Here is a 23603-nt window from a genome sequence, read left to right on the forward strand (position 1 = left end):
CCTCGACGCCGCGCCTCGCGAACGCTTGGCAATCTGTCCAGCAAGAAGTGACTTCGTATTTAGTAAATAATAACAGTAAACTCTGATTATTGATCCCCGGAGCATTGAGATTTCTGGTCTGCGCCTCTGTATCTCGACAACAGGTCGTTCCCAATCACCGTGAGACCGATGCGACGTGTACACGTGTTGCACCTGTTTCCGGACTATGATCCGCGAGCGCGGGATGATACCCGTTACCGAGACGCACGGTCAGGGGCGGGAAGCAGCTCGGTCGCAACACCGGGGTCAAAGCACGTCTTGCATCTCTGGGACCCCCAAGTTATATGCATGGCACGAACGGTTTGCCAAGAAGAGCTTCTTTCCCCGTGTTCATTATCGCTTTCTTCCTTCACCACCAAAACTCGCCAATTGGGTTGGGAATACAGAGTGCATCAAAAGCGCCTCTTCAGCTATCGCCGATCTGAATGCTCCACCATCGATTCACTGCAGTGGTTACACCCATGTAGCTGAGATGACCGGGGGGCTGTATGTGACCGTTCCTATTCGAGAAGGTCAGCAAGCAACATCGGAGTGTCAACAATATCACGACATGAGTGTATCTTGGGCCCATGGTCCTTGAATACCGCCGTGGGGGTTAATGAAGCAAGAGCTTGCCTGTATAGTGCTCTAGATGATAGACAGGGGCGTCTGATTCGGGAGAAGGTAGATTCAAGACCCAGAAGATCGCCGACCTAATCACTGGAACCCATGGATATCTCAAATCAAAATCATGTCCATTCGAAGAAGGATGTGGCTAATTTTTTGGCACTAGTTCGACCTCTGCGCTGACTTTGGAGTATTGTCCAGCCAACTAGGCTTACACGCGGCCGTTGAGAACTCAGCCCACCCACAGAATTACCCGATATAGCGCGTCGAGGCTCGCCCACCATCGTTGAATGCTCACTCAGCCCATCCTCACGCCAAGCCAGCCAACGGCCCATGGCCAACTTGATGCAGCCACTCTGCTCCCAGGTTACACACAGCAAGCCTGGCTTTCAAAGATAGCGGGACCAAGGGCCGTTACAGCACACCATGCGTTGAAAATGTCAACCCGGTCTCGGGAGGTCTTACCGGACGAAGGAGTTCGTGTCGGCTGCAGGAACGACCCCCTGTCTTGCCGAGTAGCTACGCATAGGGCTAGATTCTGACATGGTGGCTGAGAGCCACAGGATCGTAACGACAAAATCTTTATCAAGCCAGACAGCTGGAATTTGATGGATTGCAAGGATCTTCATCAAAGACTAGCCCAGGCCACTTAATCATGTCCGAGGAATGGCAGAAGGCCGTGTGTCGTTCTACAGTCCTAGGGGAAGTGATATTGTGATCACAACGCGATCTAATGTTCAAGGTTCTGTTTACTACTGTAATGTCGCCTCTGTTGAACTACACAATCTAAAGAAGCACATAAGCAAAACAACGCCTCCACATTCCCGTGGTACTGTAATTTTCTTGCTTAAGATGTCCAATCCAGTCCTGTGTCTTGTCGTATGTTCTTAGACTAAGCCTCCGTCTGCCGAGTCTCCGGTGTGGTTTCCAGGCATCGGCTCTTGAGTACAACCGATTGGCTCCTTGCTCATATCGAAGTGCATGCCGCTTCCTGACGCCATGTGGACTATCGATGCAAGGAAAACGCAGCGCGGCGTCGAGGACCTGTTGCGTGTCTGCATGTAACTATGTATGTGCAGCCGAGAGAATTTCTCTATTCCTGCACAACTATCTCGTCTGACAACGGGCACTGCAGTATCGCGCCAGTGAGAGCAATAGAGCAATCGTGATGAGCTTCCATGAATTTTGTTTACGAGTTGGGCTGACGCATACCTGGAACATGCCCGCGTATAGTCCATTCCCCTGTAAACATGCCATAAATAAGCATCAGCTTACAGAAGCGCCGGGGTAGCTACTTCTATAAGATGAGACCAAGCTTCATCGCTTTATCCATCAGGGACACCGCTTTCCTTGATATTGCAGTGCTCTAGTATTGACTCGGGTGATCTTCCTTTCGTTCTCGTAGTCATGATGCACTACAGCCTTTCGTTCTTGAGCGTGCCGGTTTCGTCACTTTTGCTGCTCCCTCTGGCGGTTGCACAGCAGAACTTCGACTGGGGCAAGGCAATTTCACGGACAGGATGGAATGTTACCGCCGACAGTTTCCAGACCGGCAATGAGGCAGCCAAAGCCATCGATGGCAACACGAGTACCTTCTGGCACACTCAGTATGGCGATAGTGTAGCACCCCTGCCCCACTATATCCAAGTTGATCTCACCAAGAGCTTCGTGGTGAATGGCATATCCTATCAGCCCCGGCAGGATGGTAACCGGAACGGCGATATTGGCCAGCACACGATCACCTTGAGCAACGACGGGATTACGTGGACGGACCCGGTGGAGTTTGGTAACTACCTCAGCGACAAGACAACCAAGTACACATTCTTCTCACACGCCAGCGCCCGCTATGTCCGCATCACGGCACAGAGCGAGGCCCAGGGTGCTGGGAACCAGTGGTCCAGCATGGCGGAGCTGAACGTCTATAGTCCGGACACGTCACTGAGCGGGGACACGTTCGCGCCCCCAGCGCCGTCGACAAAGGGCCGCTGGGACGCTACGGTGAGCTTGCCCATCGTGCCGGCGGCAGGCGCCATATCCGGGGACAATACGGTCATCTTCTGGTCGGCGTTCCGGCCGGATCTCTTCTCGGGTGGCACGGGCCTCACGGAGACGGCACTGTGGGACCCGCGGGGCCAGGCCGTGTCGGAGAAGACGGTCACCGACACCAAGCACGACATGTTCTGCCCGGGCATCTCGATGGACGCCAACGGTGTGATCGTCGTCACGGGCGGCAACGACGCGGCCAAGACCAGCGTCTACAACCCGGCGAATGGCGCCTGGACGACCGCCGCCCAAATGAAGCAGGGCCGCGGATACCAGGCGTCCACGACAATCGCCGACGGCCGCGTCTTCACTATTGGCGGTTCCTGGAGCGGCACGCGGGATGGCGGCAAGAACGGCGAGATTTACGACTCGCCGACGAACACTTGGCAGGCTCTTAACGGGTGTCCCGAGTCCGTCATCTTCACGAAGGACAAGGGGGGGATCTACCGGAAAGATAACCATGCTTGGTTGTTCGCCTGGAAATCCAACTCGGTGTTCCATGCAGGCCCAAGCAACGCAAGTGAGTAGTACCCGATAGTCCCTATTCACTCAGGGCAGGGAGAAATTCCCACACAACTACGGTCCCACTGGAACGAGCTGATCTCAGGGGCTTTTCGTTAACTGATGTCTTATCCACAGTGAACTGGTTCAACGTCAGTGGCACAGGGTCCTATAAATCGGCAGGAACTCGCCTCACGGCGCCGGACATGATGTGCGGGACCGCCACCATGTACGATGCCGTGAACGGCTACATTCTCGCCGCGGGTGGGTCGCCAGACTACGAAGACTCGACCGCCACCACGAATGCATACACCATCAAGCTGGGTAACGTCAATGAGAACCCCAAGGTCACACAAGTGGCCAGCATGGCATTCCCGCGGGCTTTTGGCGTCGCCGTCGTGCTGCCTGACGGCAAGACCCTAGTCTTCGGCGGGCAGTCGTGGGCCGACCCCTTTACGGACACCACGGCGGCCCTGCCCGCCGAGCTGTACGATCCGGGGACCAGCCGCTGGACCACGGTCGCGCCCATTGCCAACCCACGGACCTACCACTCCATCGGTTTGCTGCTGCCGGACGCGACGGTGCTCAGCGGCGGCGGCGGGCTCTGCGGCACGGGGTGTGTGCAGAACCACTTTGACGCGCAGGTCTACAGCCCGCCGTATCTGTTCAACTCGGACGGCAGCCGGGCCACGCGGCCCGTCATCAAAACCGTGTCGGCGATCCAGCTCAAGCCGGGGTCCGTCCTGACCGTGGCGACCGACGTAGCGGCCACCTTCTCCTTGGTCCGGTACGGGTCGTCCACGCACACCGTCAACACGGATCAGCGGCGGGTGCCACTCTCGGCGTCGCCCATCGGCTCCCTCAACTACAACATCACGTTGCCGAGCGAGCCGGGTGTGCTGCTCCCCGGCTACTGGATGTTGTTCGCGCTGAACTCGGCCGGCGTGCCCAGTGTGGCTACGCAAATCAAGGTGTTGCTGCCATAGGCGGCTGGTGGGTGGCACTTGGTGGTTGGTTTTCCCGCCCGAGTGCTGTATGTATTCAGGGAATTTGGGATATAACTGTACCGTACCTTTAGGTCTGAATAAATGTAACAGATAATAATATCTAGGAATGATTTGCGCAATGCTGATGTTGTCACTGCTTACACTGTCATGACATAGAGGCTTTTCTGGCAGCGCAAATGGAATGCAGTTCGTTCCTGCACATGATCCAGCCTGGCTTGCTGTGGTCCCTCACGAGGGCACCATTGGCCTGGGCTTCTAACACGAGGATATTCGTCGACTCGGATGTAGAAGCCTTTGACTGACGTGTACGCAGTCAGCTGTGGCTGTCGGAACCCTCTATCTGCCAACTCACTTGATTCGATGACGAAGAAAAAGGAACTTCGTTACCGCCACTTCTTTGGCAAATCAAGTTGGTACGAATACCAGTCAATGGTGGTGCTGGAAACGTGGGAAAGGACTGCAATACGATGGCACTGGGCTCGTAGCTTGTCGTTGGTGTGCGCGTGCCATCCCCTAACATCATATCAAATCATTATAGAGATAGTCTGATCTTCGGTCACTGAAGGAGGATACCCTGTTGAGTCTCTCCCACAGGCAGATCCTTGAAGAGGAAACTCGTTGGATCAATGGTGTGCAGGACGCAGGGATGCCAAGGAAGCTGTAGCGGGTATCTCTCTGCAGTCCCTGGAACTTCCCGCTGCGGCCATGTGTGAATTCCAAATACTGCCATGCATCTGAGCTTGTCCCCCTCACAGCTTTGGGCTGGTGCCACCATGGCGCTCCACATTGGGGGTCCAACTTGGTTAGGGCGGCTGCTGCTTTGGTTAGTTGGTTAGTATAGCACCGTCCAGGATAATGACAAATACCTCGTGGTTTGTACTCCCGACTGCCAGGCTCGCGGAATGCCCGACGGGAGGCGGGCTTTCATCGGGAGAAACTGACAGCTCGTCGGCATGGCTACATATTCTTGAAACAAACATAGAGCCCGGCAGACACAGGCCTGGAGGCGCTAAGGCTTTCGGCTGAAGTCACTGGCGGAGGATATGATTTCAACATGATGCGAGACCCGCGTTGGCGTGGGAAAAAAAGAGACACTGCTCTCCGCTCAGCGCTCTAGTGGCCGTAGGCTTACTCTGAGCCCAGAAGTGCTGCTAGCTTTCGAAGCTACCCCGCCACCGCAGGCTAACCGACCCCGCCATCGTCATAGTCGCTGGGTATAATGCAGCCTGCCTACTGTAAGTAAGCTGTGGGAGCTGATCAATGTGACCTCGCGGTGGCCGTGCTTCGTCACACTTGACATTCGCAGACGGGCGGAGATCCCACTACCCGCTATCTTGGATTTGCTGTCACTTACCCAAATCGCGGGTGGATTGGAAGTGGATTGGATTGGCTTTTGCCGTGTGTTGCGGTCAGAAAGCAACCCGCAGATCCCGGAGCTTATCGCTGCCATAAGTTACTTCGTTACGAATATAAGAGCAATCCCTGACTCCCATGTTGCTTCCTGGTTTTCTCCCCAGTCTGTCATTCTCGTTGTGCAACTGTTGCCGGCCTTCTACACAACGTTCTCAGCATTCTAATCTAACCACCTCATAAGCCAAAGAGACGTCTCTTACAACCGCCACCATGGGTCTCTCCGGTCACTGTCTCTGCAAGGCTGTCACCTACAAGGTTGACGCCGACCCTCTCATTGTCGGCTATGACCACTGCGACGACTGCCAACGCCAGAGTGGCTCGACCTACTGTAAGCATGAATTGCCTCAATTCAGTCCTATTAGGCAATGTCGATTAACACTGGACCTGCAATATAGCCCTTGTCGTCGTCGTTCCCAAGGACAAGCTGACCATCTCCGGACCGACAAAGAGCTGGGCGGGCAAGGGCTCCTCAGGACAGGCCGTCCACCGCATCTTCTGCTCCGAGTGCGGTTCCCCGATTGCCCACGACCCTGATGCCGCGCCTCCGATCATCGCCCTCAAGGGTGGTACTCTGAACGCCGAGGACAAGAAGAACCTGAAGCCCGTAAGTCCTTCTTAGCACGATCTCATTCCAATTGGCATACATCTAGGCGGAAGCTTCTGGATAGCCTTGATGATAACATAGCTGACATCTCATGCGACACAGGACACCGAGATCTGGACTGTCGGCAAGCTTCCCTTCTGCCAGGAGCACCTTGCCAAGCCCTTCGAGCACATGCCAGAGTAAAGCATCTCCTAGTGTTGGGAAACGAAATACGAATGCAATGATACTATAAGAGGGTAGCATGGTGGATGCGGCACTAGGTTATAGGAGTTGGCAATGGTTTTTTGGGAGTACACCATTCGTACCCCAGTAGTATTGAAAATAGCTCACACGAGAGCAGAAATGCATCACTTATAATGGTATTCAAGTTGGTACCGCTACTACATTGACGTTAAGGTACATCTGTTGTATACATTATCATATAAATGTGTCTCGTGACTGAGTTGCCATCTCAAAGTGCAAAATCCACGATACTCATCTTCCGGCACTCGTATCACTGGGTATCTACATGCATCCATTACACCAACTTTACAGTCCTATTTCACCTTCGCAGCTCCAGAATTACAATGCAGCCATCAATGCTCCTCCAGCCACCGCCAGAAACATGTTCTTAGCAGTTGCTCCCGTCGGCGCCGCGAAATTTGAAGAACTCGAACCTGTTGTCGTGGATGCGCGGGTAGTGGTGGACGCGGAACCAGAATCGGCGTTCTTGGACGACGACTTGGGGGCAGCAGTGGTCTGCGTAGACCCGGTGGCAGTCGCAGCCGTGGCACTGCCGGTGATCTTGCCGGGCCCGGCGTTGCCGCTGGCGGTGTAGTACAGGGTCACGGCCGAGTCGCCAGACTTGATGTCGCTCAGCGCGGTGCCACCCGTCGTCGGCACCGTCGCCGCAGCCTGGGCGCTGTTGAACAGGGGCTGGAAGGCGGCCGTGGGCGTACCGGTGCAGAGCAGGTTGCTCGCGGTCGTTATGACGTCCTTCCAGTAGGTCAGGTTGCGCTCCGTCAGCCCAGCGTGCACGTAGAGGCACTGCCGGCAGCCGAGCCACTCGGAGAAGTATGAGCCGCCGCACATGCATTGCGCGTGGGCCTCGAGGGCCAGCGACGAGGTGCCGTTGGGCGCGCAGGCAGCCTCGATGCTGATGATGTCGATGCAAGGCGGCACGCCGGCCGACTCGTCAAACTTGCTGGGTGAGCACACCGAGTTGAGGTAGTCGTCGTCGCGGACTAACAGGCTAGCGGCCTTGGGCGCGACGTCCTGCGCGATGACCGGACACGCTGCCAGTAACGCCAGAGCGACAGGAGTCATGGTGATAGACTTCATCTTCAGTACGTATTCTCGGGCAGGTGGTTTGGAGGATATAAGTAGCTAGATTTGGAGGGTAGACTTGGTACGAAGGCCAGAGCAGCAAAAGAAGAAATATGCTCACGGCTCCCGATGGCCTGACCGTAGGCCTTTTCATAGTGCTATCATTTGTGTCTGCCTGGCCTTGAGGGTCCACGATGTATCGGTAGCTTAGCCCGAAACGAGGTCTAAGACCGGTGTCAAGCATCGTTAAATTACACTTTTAACCATTTGTGTCCTGGCACCATGCTGCTTTGCGGCGTGGACCATTGCCTACAAGAAATCTCTACACGCTTGAACTTGCGATGCCCTTACGATTGGAGTCTTCGGCAAGGGGCTTCCGCATGGCAGATACGAATTTGAAGGGCAATCAAACCACCGCATATGTTGACGATCATGAGTATGCAGTGTGCTGGTAATAGGAGCGATAATCCGAATTCGGGCTGGTGCTTTCTTGTCGATCTCCTACAGTAACTAGCTTAGACGACTTTAAGCTTAACTTTCCTGGTGGTTCCGCGCTGGCGATCACAGGCTAGCAAGACCCCTGTCTACACCTGTCTTCATTGATGGCTCGCTCGTCCGAACTCTCAAACCACGAACGCTGAGCATCGAATTTCCATGGGGGGCTAATGCAATCGCATTCATTAAATACGAATGAAAGGTATTCTATCCTTTGCCGTATACTTTTTGCAACTGACCTCGAGAGAGGCTCAACAGCGGCTCGGAAACCTGACCTGCCTATTATCAATGAATCTGCTTGGGTGAGGTTTCGTGATATAGATCTTGCGTTGTTCTTCCGACTCGCTGTCCAAACGGAACTTTGAAATAGTGCGACCATATACCTGGTACTTCTCCAAGCCTTTCAGAAACTCGGTGAGATCAGTCGCCAGGGCCGCGTCACGGTTGGCAGTGTATATCGTTACTACACTAACAACAAACAATAACAACCATCTTTACAGTTTGTCAACTGGTACTTACCGTCAGCTGTACCAGAACCTAGAATCTTTCAAGGCTTTGCTGAGAGTACGACATGTGCAAGCATAAGATATCCCATAGGTAACTCTGACGACGGAGGGGAAGGAAATCTAGGCCTGTGAATGCAAACCAAAGATACTGTTTGGTTATGTTGCTTAGCTACACTAAACATGCGGGGGGCAGGCAGACTCGCGATGGGTGACTGGCTTTCCCGAGTTTATGGCTTGTGGTGCACTGCAACACCTTCCGCAGCATACAGAGAGCATCCGCCAAATAATAGCGTTGTCGCATGGCGAGAAATGAATGATATAAGCTTACAAAAAGAATGCGTAAGCTGGGAGGAAGCACCTCGCAAAGAATTGAAAAGTTTGACTACGCCAAAACTCATGCAACCGTTCTGCAACTCGTCAACCAAACTCCTTGCGGTGCAAATAGGTGTCTTGCGACAGCGATCTAGGCGTCGCTGACACGAACCTTGCCGTTCCCCTTCTTTTGAACCCACCCGCGTTCGTTATCGTTCAAATCGTAAATATGCGACCCAGCTCAGCCCAACCCAGCCCATGTTGTAACATGGCCAGGGCTTGCTTAGAGCTCACCATCTTCGTCTACCTCCTTGCTCAATGGGCCTTTCTTGACCATAATGCTCATGATCTCATACAAGGCATCAGCTGCAGCCATGGTAGTGTGTTCGGCATTGGTGTCGTAAGCAGGCTACACATAATATGAGCAGAGTTCCCAGATACCAAGCTCTCTAGCTTGACTAGACTTACAGCGACCTCAACAATATCAGCACCAATCAGGTTTAGATCCTCCAAACCCCTAAGGATAGTACGCAATTCCCTGGTGCTCCATCCGCCTGTCTCAGGTGTACCGGTAGCGGGAGCAAAAGCTGGGTCAAGTGTGTCGATGTCCAAGGAAAGGTAGACCGGGTTCGTGGTGCCAACACGCTCAATAATCTTCTTGATGATGCCATCGGTGCCGATGGTATCAATCTCGCGGGCTTCCACGATTTCGAAACCACAATACCCATCATTCTCGTAGTCGCTGGGACCGCTGAGCGTCGTGCGGATTCCAGCGTGGATGTTGGAGTCGTTGCGCAGCAGGCCCTCCATGGAAGCGTGGTAGAAGTATGTTCCGTGGTTGATGCTGGCGACTTCGGAAGGAGAGCCGCCGAAAACCTTTGGGCGCCCTGGATCTGAAGTAAGCCAATGTAAACACAATACCAAGCGCGGCATCACTGACAGGTATCGAGATGACTATCAAAGTGAACCACAGAGACCGGACCATAGGCTCTATTGATCGAGCGAAGCAAAGGCAGGGTGATGGTATGATCTCCGCCGAGAGTAATCACTCGAGGAAGCGTTTTCCCCTTCTTTGAAAATCCAGCCTTCTTGGCGTCTGTGGCTGGTGTTCTCGATAAGATGCTATAGTGACCTTCCTCAATTTGCTTGAGAGCCCAGGTATTATCGTAACTGTCTCACGTTAGTTTTCTTATGGAAGAGGGGAATCAGACTCTTACGAAGTCACTGGTATATCCCCACAGTCAAGTACGGTTGCCCAGCTGTCAAATGGATTCGTAGCGAGAGGGACATTGTAACCTCCGCTGTATCAGACAGGTCAGTCGATTCGCCTGGTCTTTCCTTGGGATTTTCCATACTATAGATTTAAACGTCGGGATCCCTGGCGAATTCCTGATGGACCGAACCGTGCTCCAGGCCTATACGAGGTACCAGTATCAAAAGGTGCCCCTAGTAAATGTCAGTTACATATCTGGTGCTTGCTGGTTCATTTTGCCTACCGATGAAAGCGATGTCATACTTGGCATCACGAAAGCTCAAACAGGGCTGGTACGGGAGACGCCCAAAGGTAGATATGCCGGAAAAGACAGAGTCCGCCTAAAGGAAGGAGTCAGGAAACCGTCCTGACAAGTAAAAGTTTTATGAAAATCACTGCCGAGCTGCTCCATGAACTGACCTGCGTGCCGCCATCCCCTGGCAACCTGTTGTACCACAAGGACTCGTGAGGGCCTGACAGAGACTTTTGGTCGTGTCCATTATGGGCAAGGGCTACAATCGCAAAGCTGACGATGGAGAGTGGTTTCAACATATTGTACGAAGTCAATTGACTATCTTTTACCTGGAGTACGGTGTTGAGAAGATGACACTTTCACGAGACTGGCAGAACGTCACTTTAATGAAGCCAACGTCGATTCGAGATCTGCCAGGTCTCCCACGGGATTGGACCACATTTCCTGCAGAAAAATGGCATGGGCCATAACCACTTAGAGCTTATCTCGGAGCTTATGAAGCCAATTGACTGGGCGTTGATGGTGAGCCATGCGTAGCAGACATGTCACGAAGCCCATTCCTGTTAGGTAAACCAAAGTCTCTCTGCAGACATGACATAGGGCCACAAGATGCGGGGCAGGAGATAGATAAAGCTTCCTGTGCCATCAGCTCGACCTTTTTTTCGCGGTGGCTCCGATGGCCCTTCTGCAGATCCATTCGCTGTTCCGAACGACTGCCGCCGACCCAGTACCAAAGTTCGAGGTGTTTAAGCCCCGAGTGGCCAGCCATTTAGTGACCCCAGGATGTTCCCCGAGGTTGATGAACAGCTGCAGTGGAGTTCCAGCTCTCGAGTGCGGAACATTCAACGGTTAACAGTATAGGCGATTGCGGAGCAGTCCACCACGGTGGGGTAGCTCCAGGGGATTCAAGAGTATCGATGACGAGCACTGATAAGAACTGCCGGACACGGGGCATTAACGGCTTCAAAGGAAATATGATGCTCACAGCAAAGATCGAGAGAGAGAGAGAGAGAGTGTGTGTGTGTATGTGAATCTTCGGCGCGAACATCCTCGCAGGCTTGGTATTGTGTAACTGGTCGCATACTATGGTACGTTACCACAGTATATTGGTACCAAAGAGCTCTACTGGGTAGGTTTTCATAAGCAGCAGCAATACATTGAGATACGGCTATGCGCGAAAAGAACTATGTCGACATCTGGAAATCTGAAAGGCTAGGGACTGGCTTATCACGGGTCTCGAACTTTGTAGTTATATTCACAGTCGGCTGTCCAGGAGCAAACAGCATTAGAGCTGGGACACATGTCACAGCATGAACTTCGTAATCCTGGACTACAAGCACCACTCCATCTAAGAAGGTTAGGGCATGCCAGTCGGAAGTGGATCCGCAGAGACAAAAAAATCCTGATATGTGGTAGGATGCAGTGGAGCTTTACTTGGACGAAATTTTTTACGACGGCAATGTGGGAGTGAGTGCACCGAAGGCGTACAAAGGTGCTGACATCTGCAGGGGCTGCCTGAGGCAACAGACACGTTTGCTAACCCCCCGGAAAAGCATCGATACACCCGGGGAATAGTGGATTGCCCACGGACCATTGGCCCATGGCATATTTGCTTGGCATAGCGATTGCGTCAGTGCTCGCATTTGGATCCAATCTAGTCTGGTTATAGTGCGATGCGTCTTGATACTTGCTAGGTAGCTGTTGTCGCAAACGAACTTCGAGTAATGAGTACCTCTTTGCAGTCACCAACGACTTGTCGCGTGTAGGTGAGTCTCGAAGTCATTGTCACAGAAGATGCTGCTGTCTCTGGTTTCTGTAGAAAGGTGTCAAAGCCTCTGCCGAAGGCGCGACTCACACACAACAATAATACCTCCTTTTTCTGGACCAGCCCCCTCATCGTTGCAGGTTGGCTCTTTGGCCGGCGAAACGCACATGTACGACGCGACGCCTGATTCGTCACAAGCAGCTGCAGACTGCAGGTCTGGCAAGATGGCAGGATAGCCTCGAGCCCTTCCAGAAGCTGATTTGTCCTTGTGACATAAAGGCTGCTGCAGGATGGCCCGCCGTCTACTCGCAACGGCAAAGACTCGTGGAGCACACAATGCAGAGTCTGCTATTGTCCTAGCCGGCCACACAAAAGCAGTTCGCCCACGCGCAGGTGAGGTGTCCCCCTCCGCGAAGGGGTTTCGGTGTTCCGGAAGGTGTCGCTCGCGCGCTCCTCTTTCTCCCTCTTGCTCGCTTCCCCTCTCCCCCAGTGTGCATTCGTGATGGTGGTCTCCCCCGTAGCATCTGCGATACAGAGGACATGGGATGCCACCATAAGTGAGGGAAGATGTCTTACTGAGGCCATCGTCAGATGACCATGTGAACCTACGCCCTGACCCCCCCAAGGGTGGACTCGTATGTGCTCGCTCGCTGGGCCTCTCTCTTACTCAGAGAGGATTCCTGCTGTTCTGTAGTTAGCCTGTCGCCTGGCCCAGATCCCTGGTGCCCCTCGAGTAGGCTGCTGCTGTGCCCACCTTTTTCGCCCACTCTGCCACTTCCGGCGCCTTGGTACATACATGACCTCAGCTGGTTTCGCACTAGCCTCCAAGGAACCCCCCAGGTTTCCAACCACTCGAACGCTTCAGCGAGGACGGGAAGTCAAAAACTTGCGCCTCGTTGGGAAAAGCCAATCCCATCCGTCTGATGTTTCTCGTCTGTCTCTGGCCCTGAAGTGGACTCTCGTGCTCGCAGCCGCTGCCAGAGGAGGAAGAAAGCCAGTGGTGCATCCTCCGGCGCCGCCCGTCCTCCACTTGAAACTTAGCTGCGCACGAGAAGCAATACCAAACCCGAGGGCATCTTTGCCTGTCGCAAAGCTGTGCCATCCCATCTTGCCAGGACGAGAAACCAAGCCCGCCTGCAAGCTAAACATGCATTCCGGGTGATGTGGTGCGAACTCCCAGACTGGACTCTTGGGGCCGAAAACGTGGACTTCTATTCTTCTTGTCCTTCACTGCGACTGTACATAGTACACTGGGTTTGACCAAGGTACGGACCATCGGTGCCGTAATCGTTCCTGAGAGCCTTGGATGGTCCCTGGAGCCGGTGGCCCCTCGTCATCAACGCCAACATAGGACAGGCCTGCCATCAGCCAAAGATAGTGCGCTGCCGTGACGCAAGCTCATGTTCGGCGACCACATCGACCACGATTGCGCCTCCATTCTGCACGACATATCCTCGCTCAGCAATTTCTGCAGTTCCACGACGGGACCGGTCTCTCTCATGATGCGAAGGGCGGCATAGTGGAGCAGCACTTGATGAGTGAACTAATCACGACGGGGACGTGGTGCAGACCACTAAAGGATACGATGCTCTCTTCTACCGAGACCGTTCTGCCGCCTACTAAGGCCGGGCTTTATTTCGATCCTCCCACGTTTGACAGCTCATCCTCGACCCTTGATTCTACTGGTCCGAGGGCGTTGCGAAAGCACAAAACCCTCCCTCATCCCAGGAACAGCAAGCCATCTGCCACGCACGGCTCACGCGCGCCCCATGGCTTTGGCCTAGCCATTGACACGAAGGCATCTTGGTCGGAATCCGGCTCGCAGGTATCCAGTGCGCCGTCGCAAGCCCGGCGCGCGGGCGGACCCGACCTGCCACCAACGCCGCCGGCTCACTCGCGCACCTCGTCCAGCAGCCACTCCGTCCTGCCGTCCAGTCCAACGTGCGTCGGCAGCCCAGAGCAGAGCGTGTCTAGCCTCTCGGCCACGAGGATACCGGGCACGCCGCCGAATCAGAAGAGCCCGCCCACGCCCGACGTGACACCACCGCAGCAGATGCGGCGGCCAAAGGGACCGCGGCCGCTGCTCTCGGATCGCATTCCCTCCAAGGCCACAACGGCCGACTCTCGAACCGAGTCCTTCAGGACGGCACGGGAAGACCCGTATTCATCGGACGAAGACAAGGCATCTATGCTGCGGCCCACATTACATTCGGGGAGAACGTCACGAAATACGGTGCGGCCAACGGACGTAAGGCGAAAGAAGCCCCAAGGCATTGGGCTAGGACTGGGGCTGGAATCAGACGATAACTTGACCCCAAGGACAAAACAAGAATTTTTCACATTTGATGGGGAATGGGCCGGAGGTGCGTCCGGAAGCGAGGTCGAGCAGGAATGGGACGAGAATCTTTTCAGGAATGTCACGGTGCGCAAGCGACGGCCGAAGCCAAAAATGGTCGCAGAAGAGACACCGAGAGACAGTGCCACTGAGGTGCTCGAGGATGTTACAGTCACTCCGACGAATGCAACAAAGGCTCTGCGCTCGATACCTCTGCACGACAATCAGCGACGCTATTCCTCGCCCAAGACAGTACCTGATCGCGACCGGGGCAAACGCCAGACATCAGCCTCCACATCGGAGCCACCGGTCAATGTCGACGCCAGGCGGTCGTCAGTCATGTCTTCCAGATCTACCGTGTCAACAGTCGTGGAGGCGATCCTGGTGGACGCGACGCCGCCACGGCGGAGAACGCTTCGTCATGTGAGAAAACAGCCGACTCTACGAGACTCGGCGCCTCGGATATCCCCTGCAAGCTCCACAGCATATTCCACGGGCTTAGAGGAGACGGCCAGATATCCCAGACCACGCATCGGCGTCGATGCCGGGCACACGGAGAGTTTTGCTTCATCTGGTACGGTCAACTCTCTAGCCAGCCGCAAGGCACGACGTGAAGTGTGGAAGAATGGCGGAGTTCCCGTTGTCGTCATTCCTGATCGCAGGGCGTCCATGAAGCCTGCGGGTACGCCCTCGCTGAGGTCGACAAGCAGTCGCAGATCACAGCGGAGCAGCAGCCTGAGTTCCATTCCCCTGTCAAACCAGTCCAAGGTGAAGGATTTGGCTCCTTACTTTGAACGGCCATCCCGGCGAGGTAGAGCCATGTCAATGTCGACATCTGATGGATCACTTCCGGGCGACCAGCGAACCATAGACTATCCTCCGATCGTACCACTTCGCACTTCTTCTCTGTCGGCCCCTACGAGCAGAAACAATTCCAGGAGCAACTCCCGGAGCAACTCCCGCGCAAATTCACTTGCAGGCTCTCGTACAAACTCCCTGACCGCTGCAAGCCTAAAGCTACACAATGCACTGCAGGAGCAGCAGGCGCAGGACCAATCACCCAAGATCACCGTGGAGCAGGCGTCAAGCATCCCTGACGTTGAGTACATCGCAGCAGAGGATGATCATTCGGATGAGAGACAACTTCAGCCGGCCCCTTCCGTCGAGTCGCACAAGGAGAGAGATGTGCGTGACCACAGGCCACTCCTTGACCACAACGGTGATCCGTTCTTCGGCAAGCGACTGACAGCGCACAACACCCCGTTTTCAATCGCGTCGGTCGAGACAAACGGGACACACTCTGCAGCCGAGGTTTCGGAAGCCATGGCGGTGAACATCTATCCGCACCAGAACCGATCCGTCCGCATGGTGGACCACACCTCCAAGGCGTTTGATGCAAACGCACTTGATAGAGAGCATTCGGTCGGGTCTGATGAGACTGGTGAGACTATTAAGACTGAGAGGATTGGTACAGAATTTGAGAAACCTAGTATCACCGCAACCGGCCCAGACGGTGAACCTGTCACACCTCCCCAGCCTCAGTTTTCTATGGATGACGTGGACTCTCCTCTACGAAACCCACGCGCACCGCCCGAGCCTCCTGCGATCAAGTTCACCCCGGCCACACCCTCTGGCCTCACGCCTGCGGCAGAAAAGATGAAGATGCTGGGCAACTACTTTGAAGCGGACGCGCCGGAGAGGCGGCCCTCCTTGGTCAAGCGAGCGCTGAGTCTGAGAAGAAGCTCTGCCAATGGTGTCCCTCGCAGTCCAGGCTTCCTTGCTCGCACGCTCTCACTATCGCGGAACATCCGCAAAGACACTGCTGAGAACCCGGATATGGAGGTGGGAGAGGACGCGGTTCGTCATCAATACCCAAACATTGATGACCCACCTCCGGACGAGGATAGGCTGCACCCTTTCTGGCGCCCTGCGTCGTCCCAGTTCGAGCCTGAAGACGACGAGGATTGGGTCTATGATGTTCAGGGTAGTGTGGACCGTGACGACCACTATTCAGCAGGTAGCAGCCGACCTGGCCCGCCTCGGCGTTCACTTTCATCCCGCATGAAACGCACATTCGCCATATTGCCGATCACGAACGATGATCACTACATGTCCGCAGGCAACCGTGCCCCCGATCGCCGCACCATCAAGCGAACGCCCAGCGGAAACCTGCGCGTGATGCGCCACCGCGACAGCTACTCCAGCATGCACTGGGGTCGTCGTTCATCGTCCTCCAACCGCCACGACGACGACAATGACGAAGCCGAGGGCCGGCCGTCCACAGCCCCGGACGTTCGACCCGGCCGCCGCGCGTGGGGCGTGGAGAAGCGCGTGGACTCGCAGGGCCGCCGCTTCTTCCCAGGCTGGCAGGACAAGATGGAACAGTACGGCTTCCAGAACCTGCAGCGCCGCCTCAGCGAGCACAGGCGCCAGAAGCGCAGCGACGCTCTCCGCCAAAAGATCAGCGGCCCACGTGAGGTCCGCGATGGCGTCGGCGAGGTCATCAAGCGCAACAGTTACAAGGGGCCCAGCTACCAAACGCCGTCGGGTGTTGGTGTCGGCCGGACAGTCTCGATGGGCGACATGGACGGCGTCGAGCGCGCGCCCAGGGTCCAGGTCCAAGTCTAGAAGACCCACGACGATGATGAAGACGATCCCTGGACTGCGGCTGTCACCTTTGTTCCCATGTCGAGGTCGGAGCCCTGCGTGCGGCGAGTGAGGTTTGCGGAGCGCATAGTCGCGGGCAGGGCCAGGCGGCCCTTCTACCATCAGAACTTGTGAGCATCTCAACTTGGACTCTGCCGCCCTGAGAGCCAGACTTGGAGCAGTACCTACACCAAAAAAAACCATCATGTTGTAACAACCACGCACACACTCGCCGCAACTACCAAGCAACAACCGAACAGGCGTTTCGCAGTCTTTCTATTTACGAAGTATATGACGAGATGACCACATTTTCCTTCCGCCTCATATGTCACAATACAACACGCAAACACGGGCTCGGTTTGTCTGATGGGACCATGTCACGAGGAAAGGTGGGGGGAGCTCAAGGGAGGGAGAAAGGAGAGGCAGCATGGCGTTCGATCGAATTTTTCGTGTCCCCCCAAAAAATATCAAGCTCAGCGTTGAGGTGAAGTTTCGTCCTTACGTCTTTTCCTTTTCTGATGTGATGTGGACGGCAGGGAAAGGGAACACTTGATCTGGAGGAGACGATGGAAATTTGACGGAGGGACAAGGAGTGGATATGGTTCAGGGAAGGTCACATTGTTGAATTGTTGTAAACCGTATAGAACGACTTTTGACGATAGATACCTGGCCGTGTTTTTTCTTTTTGAAATTCAGTTTCCGGCGTTGTTGCTACTACCTCCTCTGTTTTATGATTTGCACGTATATATGTGTATGAATATATGCACATTGGCGATTGATGGTATTTTAAAACAAATGTTCCATTGGCAATATAGGGGTATCTTACGGATGGGTTTGCCCAGGTGCTGCTATTCATTGATGTCAGCTTTGGCACTAGATTGGCTACCATCTTGTCGGCTGTACTTCTTAACTGTCCTACATCTCTGCCATCATTTGGGTGACACAGCCCGGAGCCCTGGAAACGATTACCTATTCCCTTGCCTTGTTTCTCTCTCCGTAATACTGATCACCAATGACTTCCTCTAGGCAGCATCATCAGCAGAGCCCCACATCATTTCGATGGCGACTCGTGAGGTTCAGCAGGAACATTTGCTCCACGCTTTGCAGCCTGTTGTCTTGAGGTCTCTTGTTGACGGTAGGAAGCGCATTGGCGTTTTGACGAGCACTGGGAGGTACCGGAGTACTACCGAGTCTCTAGTCATGCCAATTGAATTACCATGCCACCCAGACTCCAACGCTAGCCAGGAAACAAATGGAAACATCAAGGTTGAACTGCGCTGGGTGCCCTGGCTGGTCGCTTGTTCGTAAGAGGCGGCGACTACTACTACTCAGTGGTTGCGCGAGAGATGCACCGTAGATGGCAATTCTCATTGGAGATCGATGATCCTTTCGAAATGGGGTATGTCATGCGAAGCATCGGACCCCAAAGGAGTCCGAAGCTAAATCCAGAGTTGTTCTTTCTCGTTTCCGTAGTCCAGTGCCGTTGGCGATGAAGTTCCACGGATACTCACAGCAGCCTAACGTCCACCCTGCTGGCCTGGCGGGGGTTGGAACGGGGGCATTCCAGGAGGCGTTGGGAAGCCCGGTGCACCCTGGGGCATTCCCGGGAAAGGGAACGGCGGAGCGCCCGGCGCACCCGGGGGCGGGAAGGGGAGGTTTCCTGGGAACGGGGGGAGGCCGCTCGGACCGGCGCCGGGAGGTGGGAATGATGGGGCGCCTCGTCCACCACCGGGAGGAGCTGCAGCGAAACGTCCGTTAGACCGGGTCCTTTGATCGTTGTACCTCTTACCGTAGGCGTATCCGGAGCGGGAGTACGGCTGGTAGCGATGCTGTCGGGGGTGCGAAGGAGAAGGGCGGTACTTACGTGGTAGGCCCTGAGCACCGAAGGCTCCAGGCGGCAGCGGAGGCGCACCGGGCATACCGGGCAAGGGCGGCATGCCTGGCAGAGGGGGCATGCCAGGGAAGGGCGGGGGCATGCCGGCCGGGAAGGCGGGAGCACCGGGGAAGGCGGCGCCACCGTGTCCGGGCTGGTTCTGGGGGAGCATGGGGTTGGCGTGGGCCTGGCCCTCGGCGGCGTAGGACGAGGTGATGCTGTCGATGACGGACTGGGCCTTCTCGTGGCCAATCTGCTGGTAGTAGTCGACGACGTTGCGCAGGTGGTTTCGACCGCTGTTGTGGGCCTTGCGGACCGACATGGAGTCGTGCGTCAGGTAGACATCGCAGTAGTCGCAGAAGACTGTCGGCGCGGTTAGCTATGGGCGAGGGAAGAGATGGAGAGAGTGGTGGCGAGGGGACTGACATTTGGGCATCTTGGCGGACGTAAGCGGGGAGACCTGAACGTGCGCGGTGTTTTGTAGATAGTCGCTGTCGGAGCCTGCGCCTTGTCGTGTGCGTGCTGGACGGACGGAGAGCTCGAGGGAGATGGTCGTCGGAGGTGGTCTCGAAGAATGGCTCGGAACAAAGCGCGACGAGGCTCGAAAAGGCAGACAGGCAAGGTGACGGGCCTGAGAGGCTTGAGGCTCAATCGGGGTACCCGCCGGCTGAAAGAGCCCCACATATTGAATTTAGCGTTTCCATGCAGTGGCCAGGGGAGCACTCGCCCAGCTGGCCTGGGCCGCTAGAGTCCCTGAAGCTCAGCTCTGGTCCCCCCCAGATCTGTCTGTACCTTGGTGGCCAGCAGGCTGCTTAACTGCATCTTGCACCCAGATGTTCTGTATATCCGTACAGGTCGTCGTGAGATGTAAGAAGGGGCCAGGACTGTTTTGTAAAGATTCGTCTATTCGTTCACGTACCATTGTACCTAGATACTGATGGATAGGTGAGGTTCAGGTTGCCAGTAACTCGGAGCAGCAGACAGCGTCGCTGCTCAAAACTGACATGCTGCCCATTGGCCACGGCCACAGCTCCTCCGCTTAGTTGCATATCCTTCAAGCTGGCCAAGTGAGCCAAGTCGCCCTACCCCTGTTGGATTTTGTGGAAGACACGTCGAACTGTCCGTCTGCCCATCCATCCAAAAGTCCAGCCCAGCAGCCGCAGCGCAGCACGAGCTTGCAACCAGATCCCCGACTTCTCAGCCTCCCGTCTCCCTTCTCGTCGATCTTCGAGCGTCCATGTTCTGAGCCTGCCACCTTCGGAGCATCGCCCTACCAATTGCACCATCATGGCCGTCGCGGGGACATTGCTGCAGCGCCTCTGCGCCCTGCTGCTCTTCATCGCCGCCACCTCCGCCCTCAAGTTCGACCTCGAAGCAAAGCACGGCAGGAATGAGAGATGCATACGGAACTTTGTCGCCAAGGACACCCTCGTCGTTGTGACTGCCACCTCGGACGGCCACAAGGGCGACGGCATGGTTGTCAACATCCACGTGCGTCAGGACCCTTCCTCCCCCGTACTTCCTCTCCGTACACCCAGCACGCTAGCTAACTGAGCCCACTCCCGCCCTGCAGATCAAGGATGCCGTAGGAAACGAGTATGGCCGCGCCAAGGACGTTGTCGGCGAGTCGCGACAGGTCTTCACCTCGCACGCCGACGCTGCCTTCGATGTGTGCTTCGAGAACCAGCTCACTGGCAGTACGTTACGTTCCCTGCCCACTGTCAACGGGGTCAACGGGGACACCTGTCTACCTTGAGTCGCACCAACTGACCCCCTCCGTTCTCTAGGACCCAACAACCCCAACCGCCACATCGAGCTCGACATTGACATCGGCGCCGACGCCAAGGACTGGTCCGCCATCCAGGCCACCGAGAAGCTCAAGCCCATCGAGGCCGAGCTGCGCCGCATCGAGGAGACCATCTCCGAGATCGTCACCGAGATGGACTACCTCCGCTCGCGCGAACAGAAGCTGAGAGACACCAACGAGAGCACAAACACCAGAGTCAAGTGGTTCGGCGTCGGCACCACCATGCTGCTGATCGGTCTGTGGGGGTGGCAGATCATGTACCTGCGCGCCTACTTCCGATCCAAGCACCTCATCTAGAGGGCGTCTTTCGAACTTGGCGCAAAGGAAACTGGTATCTGCTCAGATAGAGAGCATGGCGTTTGGCCTGTTTGGCCGTCCGACCGATGCACAGGCCGCTGGACCCCGAGCTGGGTGATTCGGCATGCCAGCATGGCCGTGCATGTGCATGTACATCAACGATTCCATGCTGTGTAGCATATGATGGTGTCTGTATAGGCGTCTTATGGCGGGATGGAATGGAGTTAAGAAGAGAAATAAAATGGCTTCATGACTGACAAACCTCGTTCTTGTTATCGCATGCAATGTTTATGAGAGCGCATGCTATTGATCTTGACTTGACACCCATGCACTGGCAAGGCTACTACCGATATGAGCTCACTCCTTGGGTGGCTGTGATTGCTTTCATTCTGTATGAATTAGCTCTTGATCGCAGAAACAGCTATACGTGAGGACTTCTGTATTCCTACTGAATGCACACGCGGACTGTTGTACCCCTGAACTCCGTCGCTGGCCGACGTGCCGGGCCAGACCGGGCCAGGGCCGTCCGGGGATCCACGGCCTCGGCAACCCTCAAATCGGAGCAGAGCTAAGAAATTCTTCTACGTCAACGATCCAACAACCATCCAAGGAGACCGGACCTCTTGATTGAGAACTCTCTCTCCGCCCATATCGCAAACGCACAGCCACCGTCTGAAGGCTCTTGTCACGCACGCACGCACACCAGCCCCCCGAACCTACCATGGCAGCATTACGAGCTGTGTTACGGCGCGCCGCGCTCCCCAGAGCGACAGCTATACAGGTCCGTCCATTCTCGGCGGCTGCCCTCCTGCGCGCCCGCGTGAGCAATGCGCCGCCTCTCGACCCTCTGCCCCAGGGCGAGAGGGGCGTCGGCGAGCTCGAGGGCGCCGAGTTCAAGATCGAGCCCATGCGACGGGTTGGCGAGGACGAGAAGACGATGCGCGCACGGCTGGTGTGTAAGTCATTCATTCCCCATAAGCCAAAAACGTTCATCTTTACTGTATTCTTGTATTCCACCCGGACAAGGAGAACAGTGTGCTGACCAAGGCCCCTTTCCAACAGACCAGTCCCGTAAGCGCGGAACCCTCGAGTCCGACCTCCTGCTGTCCACCTTTGCCGACAAGTACCTGCCGCAGATGAGCAAGGAGCAGATGGCGCAGTACGACCTGTTCCTCGACGAGAACGATTGGGATATCTACTACTGGGCAACGCAGGAGACGCCCTCGCCCGACGCGGCAGCCTCGGAATCGTCGACGCCCGCCCCCCAGAGCAGCAGCAGCAGCACAGCCGGCACCTGGCAGCCGACATCGCCCTTCGCGAGCCCGAAGGAGGGGGCTGCCGCCGGAAACGCGAACCCCGTGGCCGCAGCCGCCGCCTCGTCCGAGGAGCCCTACCGCAAGCCCGGCGAGGGCGAGTGGGCCCAGACCGTCGGCACCTTCAAGCCGGCGTACCGCCCCGTGCCGGCGCGCTGGCGCGACAGCGAGGTCCTGCGCCTGCTGCGCGAGCACGTCAAGCGCCGCAGCAAGGGCGGTGAGGAGGGCGGCGGCATGGGCTTCATGCCGAACCTGCGGACTGGAGAGTAGAGCAGCCGGTGTGTGAGCCAGTGAGTGTGTGACTCGGTGGGTGGGACGAATGATGACCGTCGAGACTGGCCAAGTCTTCTGGATTGAAGAGGCGGTGTAAGAGTATGATGTTGGGCGCAAGGGATCTCTTGGAATACTTCAGGGGGTTGAAAAGGAGGTCAAGGTCATGGCGACTCCCGTGAAGTAGACTACAAGGTGACGTTCAGCATTGTGGCTGGCGTGGTAAGATAGAGGATGCTTTTAGGTCAGTCCGTGTACAAAAGCCATCGTAAACATGATCAGATCAATACATCAACATTTCGCAAGGCGTCCATTTTTCTCACCCCGTATCAGGCGAGTTTATGAGTCTAGCTACCCAGAGCAGATACCTCTCGGGTCATAAATACGATGTTGTTCTTGATGGAGCTAGATCATTTCAAAGACATGAAGCTATGCTCCAAAGCCCCGTGACATTCACCCCTAAATTCACCCAGTTGTTCATGGGATGATCTATTCAGCATTAGCCTTCTTTTCCCAGCTGTAAAAATGCATCTAATCTAGATTCAATTAGACTGGTGTAACCATAAGATAGTAGACTATGCTACCATCTGCGCCAAGATCTGCTGCTTATGCACCCCAGACTGCAGGAATAAGCTTATATACCCCCTTTCGTCGTCTTTACCACCCAGCGCTCGTCCTCAAGCTAGCTGAAACCCGGGTCTAGACTGCCTTTGTCATCCATGGCAGCCACAACACCAACCGCCCTTGGGGGCGACGAGATTCATGCCGATGTCTTGATATGCTACTGCTGGTTTGGAGTAGATTGTTGCCCGCCATGTCACTGCGGAGCTTCGATTTGAGGAACCTCAGCGCTCACGCTGTGCAGGTGGCTCTATAATGCCCGGCGAAGATTCAACAAGTTTTTCTTGGCTTGAAGGTCATAGGTCAGGGTACTCCATTGGCGTGGGATAGTGCAAGCTGA

At 55.5% G+C, this 23603-nt stretch overlaps 8 protein-coding genes across 8 annotated transcripts; 5 read left to right on the plus strand and 3 right to left on the minus strand.

Moving 5' to 3' along the window:
- Positions 1–2055: 2055 nt before the first annotated feature.
- On the plus strand, positions 2056–4175 carry JN550_010797 (uncharacterized protein; the record flags this gene model as incomplete). Its single annotated transcript, XM_049309091.1, has 2 exons — positions 2056–3208; positions 3328–4175. The coding sequence occupies 2 exons, from the start codon at positions 2056–2058 to the stop codon at positions 4173–4175; spliced, it is 2001 nt and encodes a 666-aa protein (XP_049167187.1).
- A 1644-nt stretch (positions 4176–5819) lies between these two features.
- On the plus strand, positions 5820–6396 carry JN550_010798 (uncharacterized protein; the record flags this gene model as incomplete). Its single annotated transcript, XM_049309092.1, has 3 exons — positions 5820–5937; positions 6005–6213; positions 6316–6396. The coding sequence occupies 3 exons, from the start codon at positions 5820–5822 to the stop codon at positions 6394–6396; spliced, it is 408 nt and encodes a 135-aa protein (XP_049167188.1).
- Positions 6397–6774: 378 nt separating this feature from the next.
- Positions 6775–7518, minus strand: JN550_010799 (uncharacterized protein; the record flags this gene model as incomplete). Its single annotated transcript, XM_049309093.1, has 1 exon — positions 6775–7518. The coding sequence occupies one exon, from the start codon at positions 7516–7518 to the stop codon at positions 6775–6777; it is 744 nt and encodes a 247-aa protein (XP_049167189.1).
- A 1596-nt stretch (positions 7519–9114) lies between these two features.
- Positions 9115–10635, minus strand: JN550_010800 (uncharacterized protein; the record flags this gene model as incomplete). Its single annotated transcript, XM_049309094.1, has 7 exons — positions 9115–9240; positions 9300–9718; positions 9772–10001; positions 10049–10132; positions 10187–10277; positions 10328–10424; positions 10504–10635. The coding sequence occupies 7 exons, from the start codon at positions 10633–10635 to the stop codon at positions 9115–9117; spliced, it is 1179 nt and encodes a 392-aa protein (XP_049167190.1).
- Positions 10636–13686: 3051 nt separating this feature from the next.
- Positions 13687–17064, plus strand: JN550_010801 (uncharacterized protein; the record flags this gene model as incomplete). The annotated part of the gene is made up of 1 exon (XM_049309095.1): positions 13687–17064. One exon carries the CDS (start codon positions 13687–13689, stop codon positions 17062–17064), a length of 3378 nt encoding a protein of 1125 aa, XP_049167191.1.
- A 1535-nt stretch (positions 17065–18599) lies between these two features.
- On the minus strand, positions 18600–19877 carry JN550_010802 (uncharacterized protein; the record flags this gene model as incomplete). Its single annotated transcript, XM_049309096.1, has 4 exons — positions 18600–18820; positions 18872–19318; positions 19382–19622; positions 19875–19877. 4 exons carry the CDS (start codon positions 19875–19877, stop codon positions 18600–18602), a joined length of 912 nt encoding a protein of 303 aa, XP_049167192.1.
- A 365-nt stretch (positions 19878–20242) lies between these two features.
- JN550_010803 (uncharacterized protein) lies at positions 20243–21059 on the plus strand (the record flags this gene model as incomplete). Its single annotated transcript, XM_049309098.1, has 3 exons — positions 20243–20446; positions 20529–20652; positions 20743–21059. The coding sequence occupies 3 exons, from the start codon at positions 20243–20245 to the stop codon at positions 21057–21059; spliced, it is 645 nt and encodes a 214-aa protein (XP_049167193.1).
- Positions 21060–21780: 721 nt separating this feature from the next.
- Positions 21781–22642, plus strand: JN550_010804 (uncharacterized protein; the record flags this gene model as incomplete). Its single annotated transcript, XM_049309099.1, has 2 exons — positions 21781–22015; positions 22122–22642. The coding sequence occupies 2 exons, from the start codon at positions 21781–21783 to the stop codon at positions 22640–22642; spliced, it is 756 nt and encodes a 251-aa protein (XP_049167194.1).
- Positions 22643–23603: the final 961 nt, after the last annotated feature.

The sequence above is a fragment of the Neoarthrinium moseri genome (assembly GCF_022829205.1).
Source record: "Neoarthrinium moseri strain CBS 164.80 chromosome Unknown scaffold59_Wmoseri_CBS_16480, whole genome shotgun sequence".
NCBI lineage: Eukaryota > Fungi > Ascomycota > Sordariomycetes > Amphisphaeriales > Apiosporaceae > Neoarthrinium > Neoarthrinium moseri.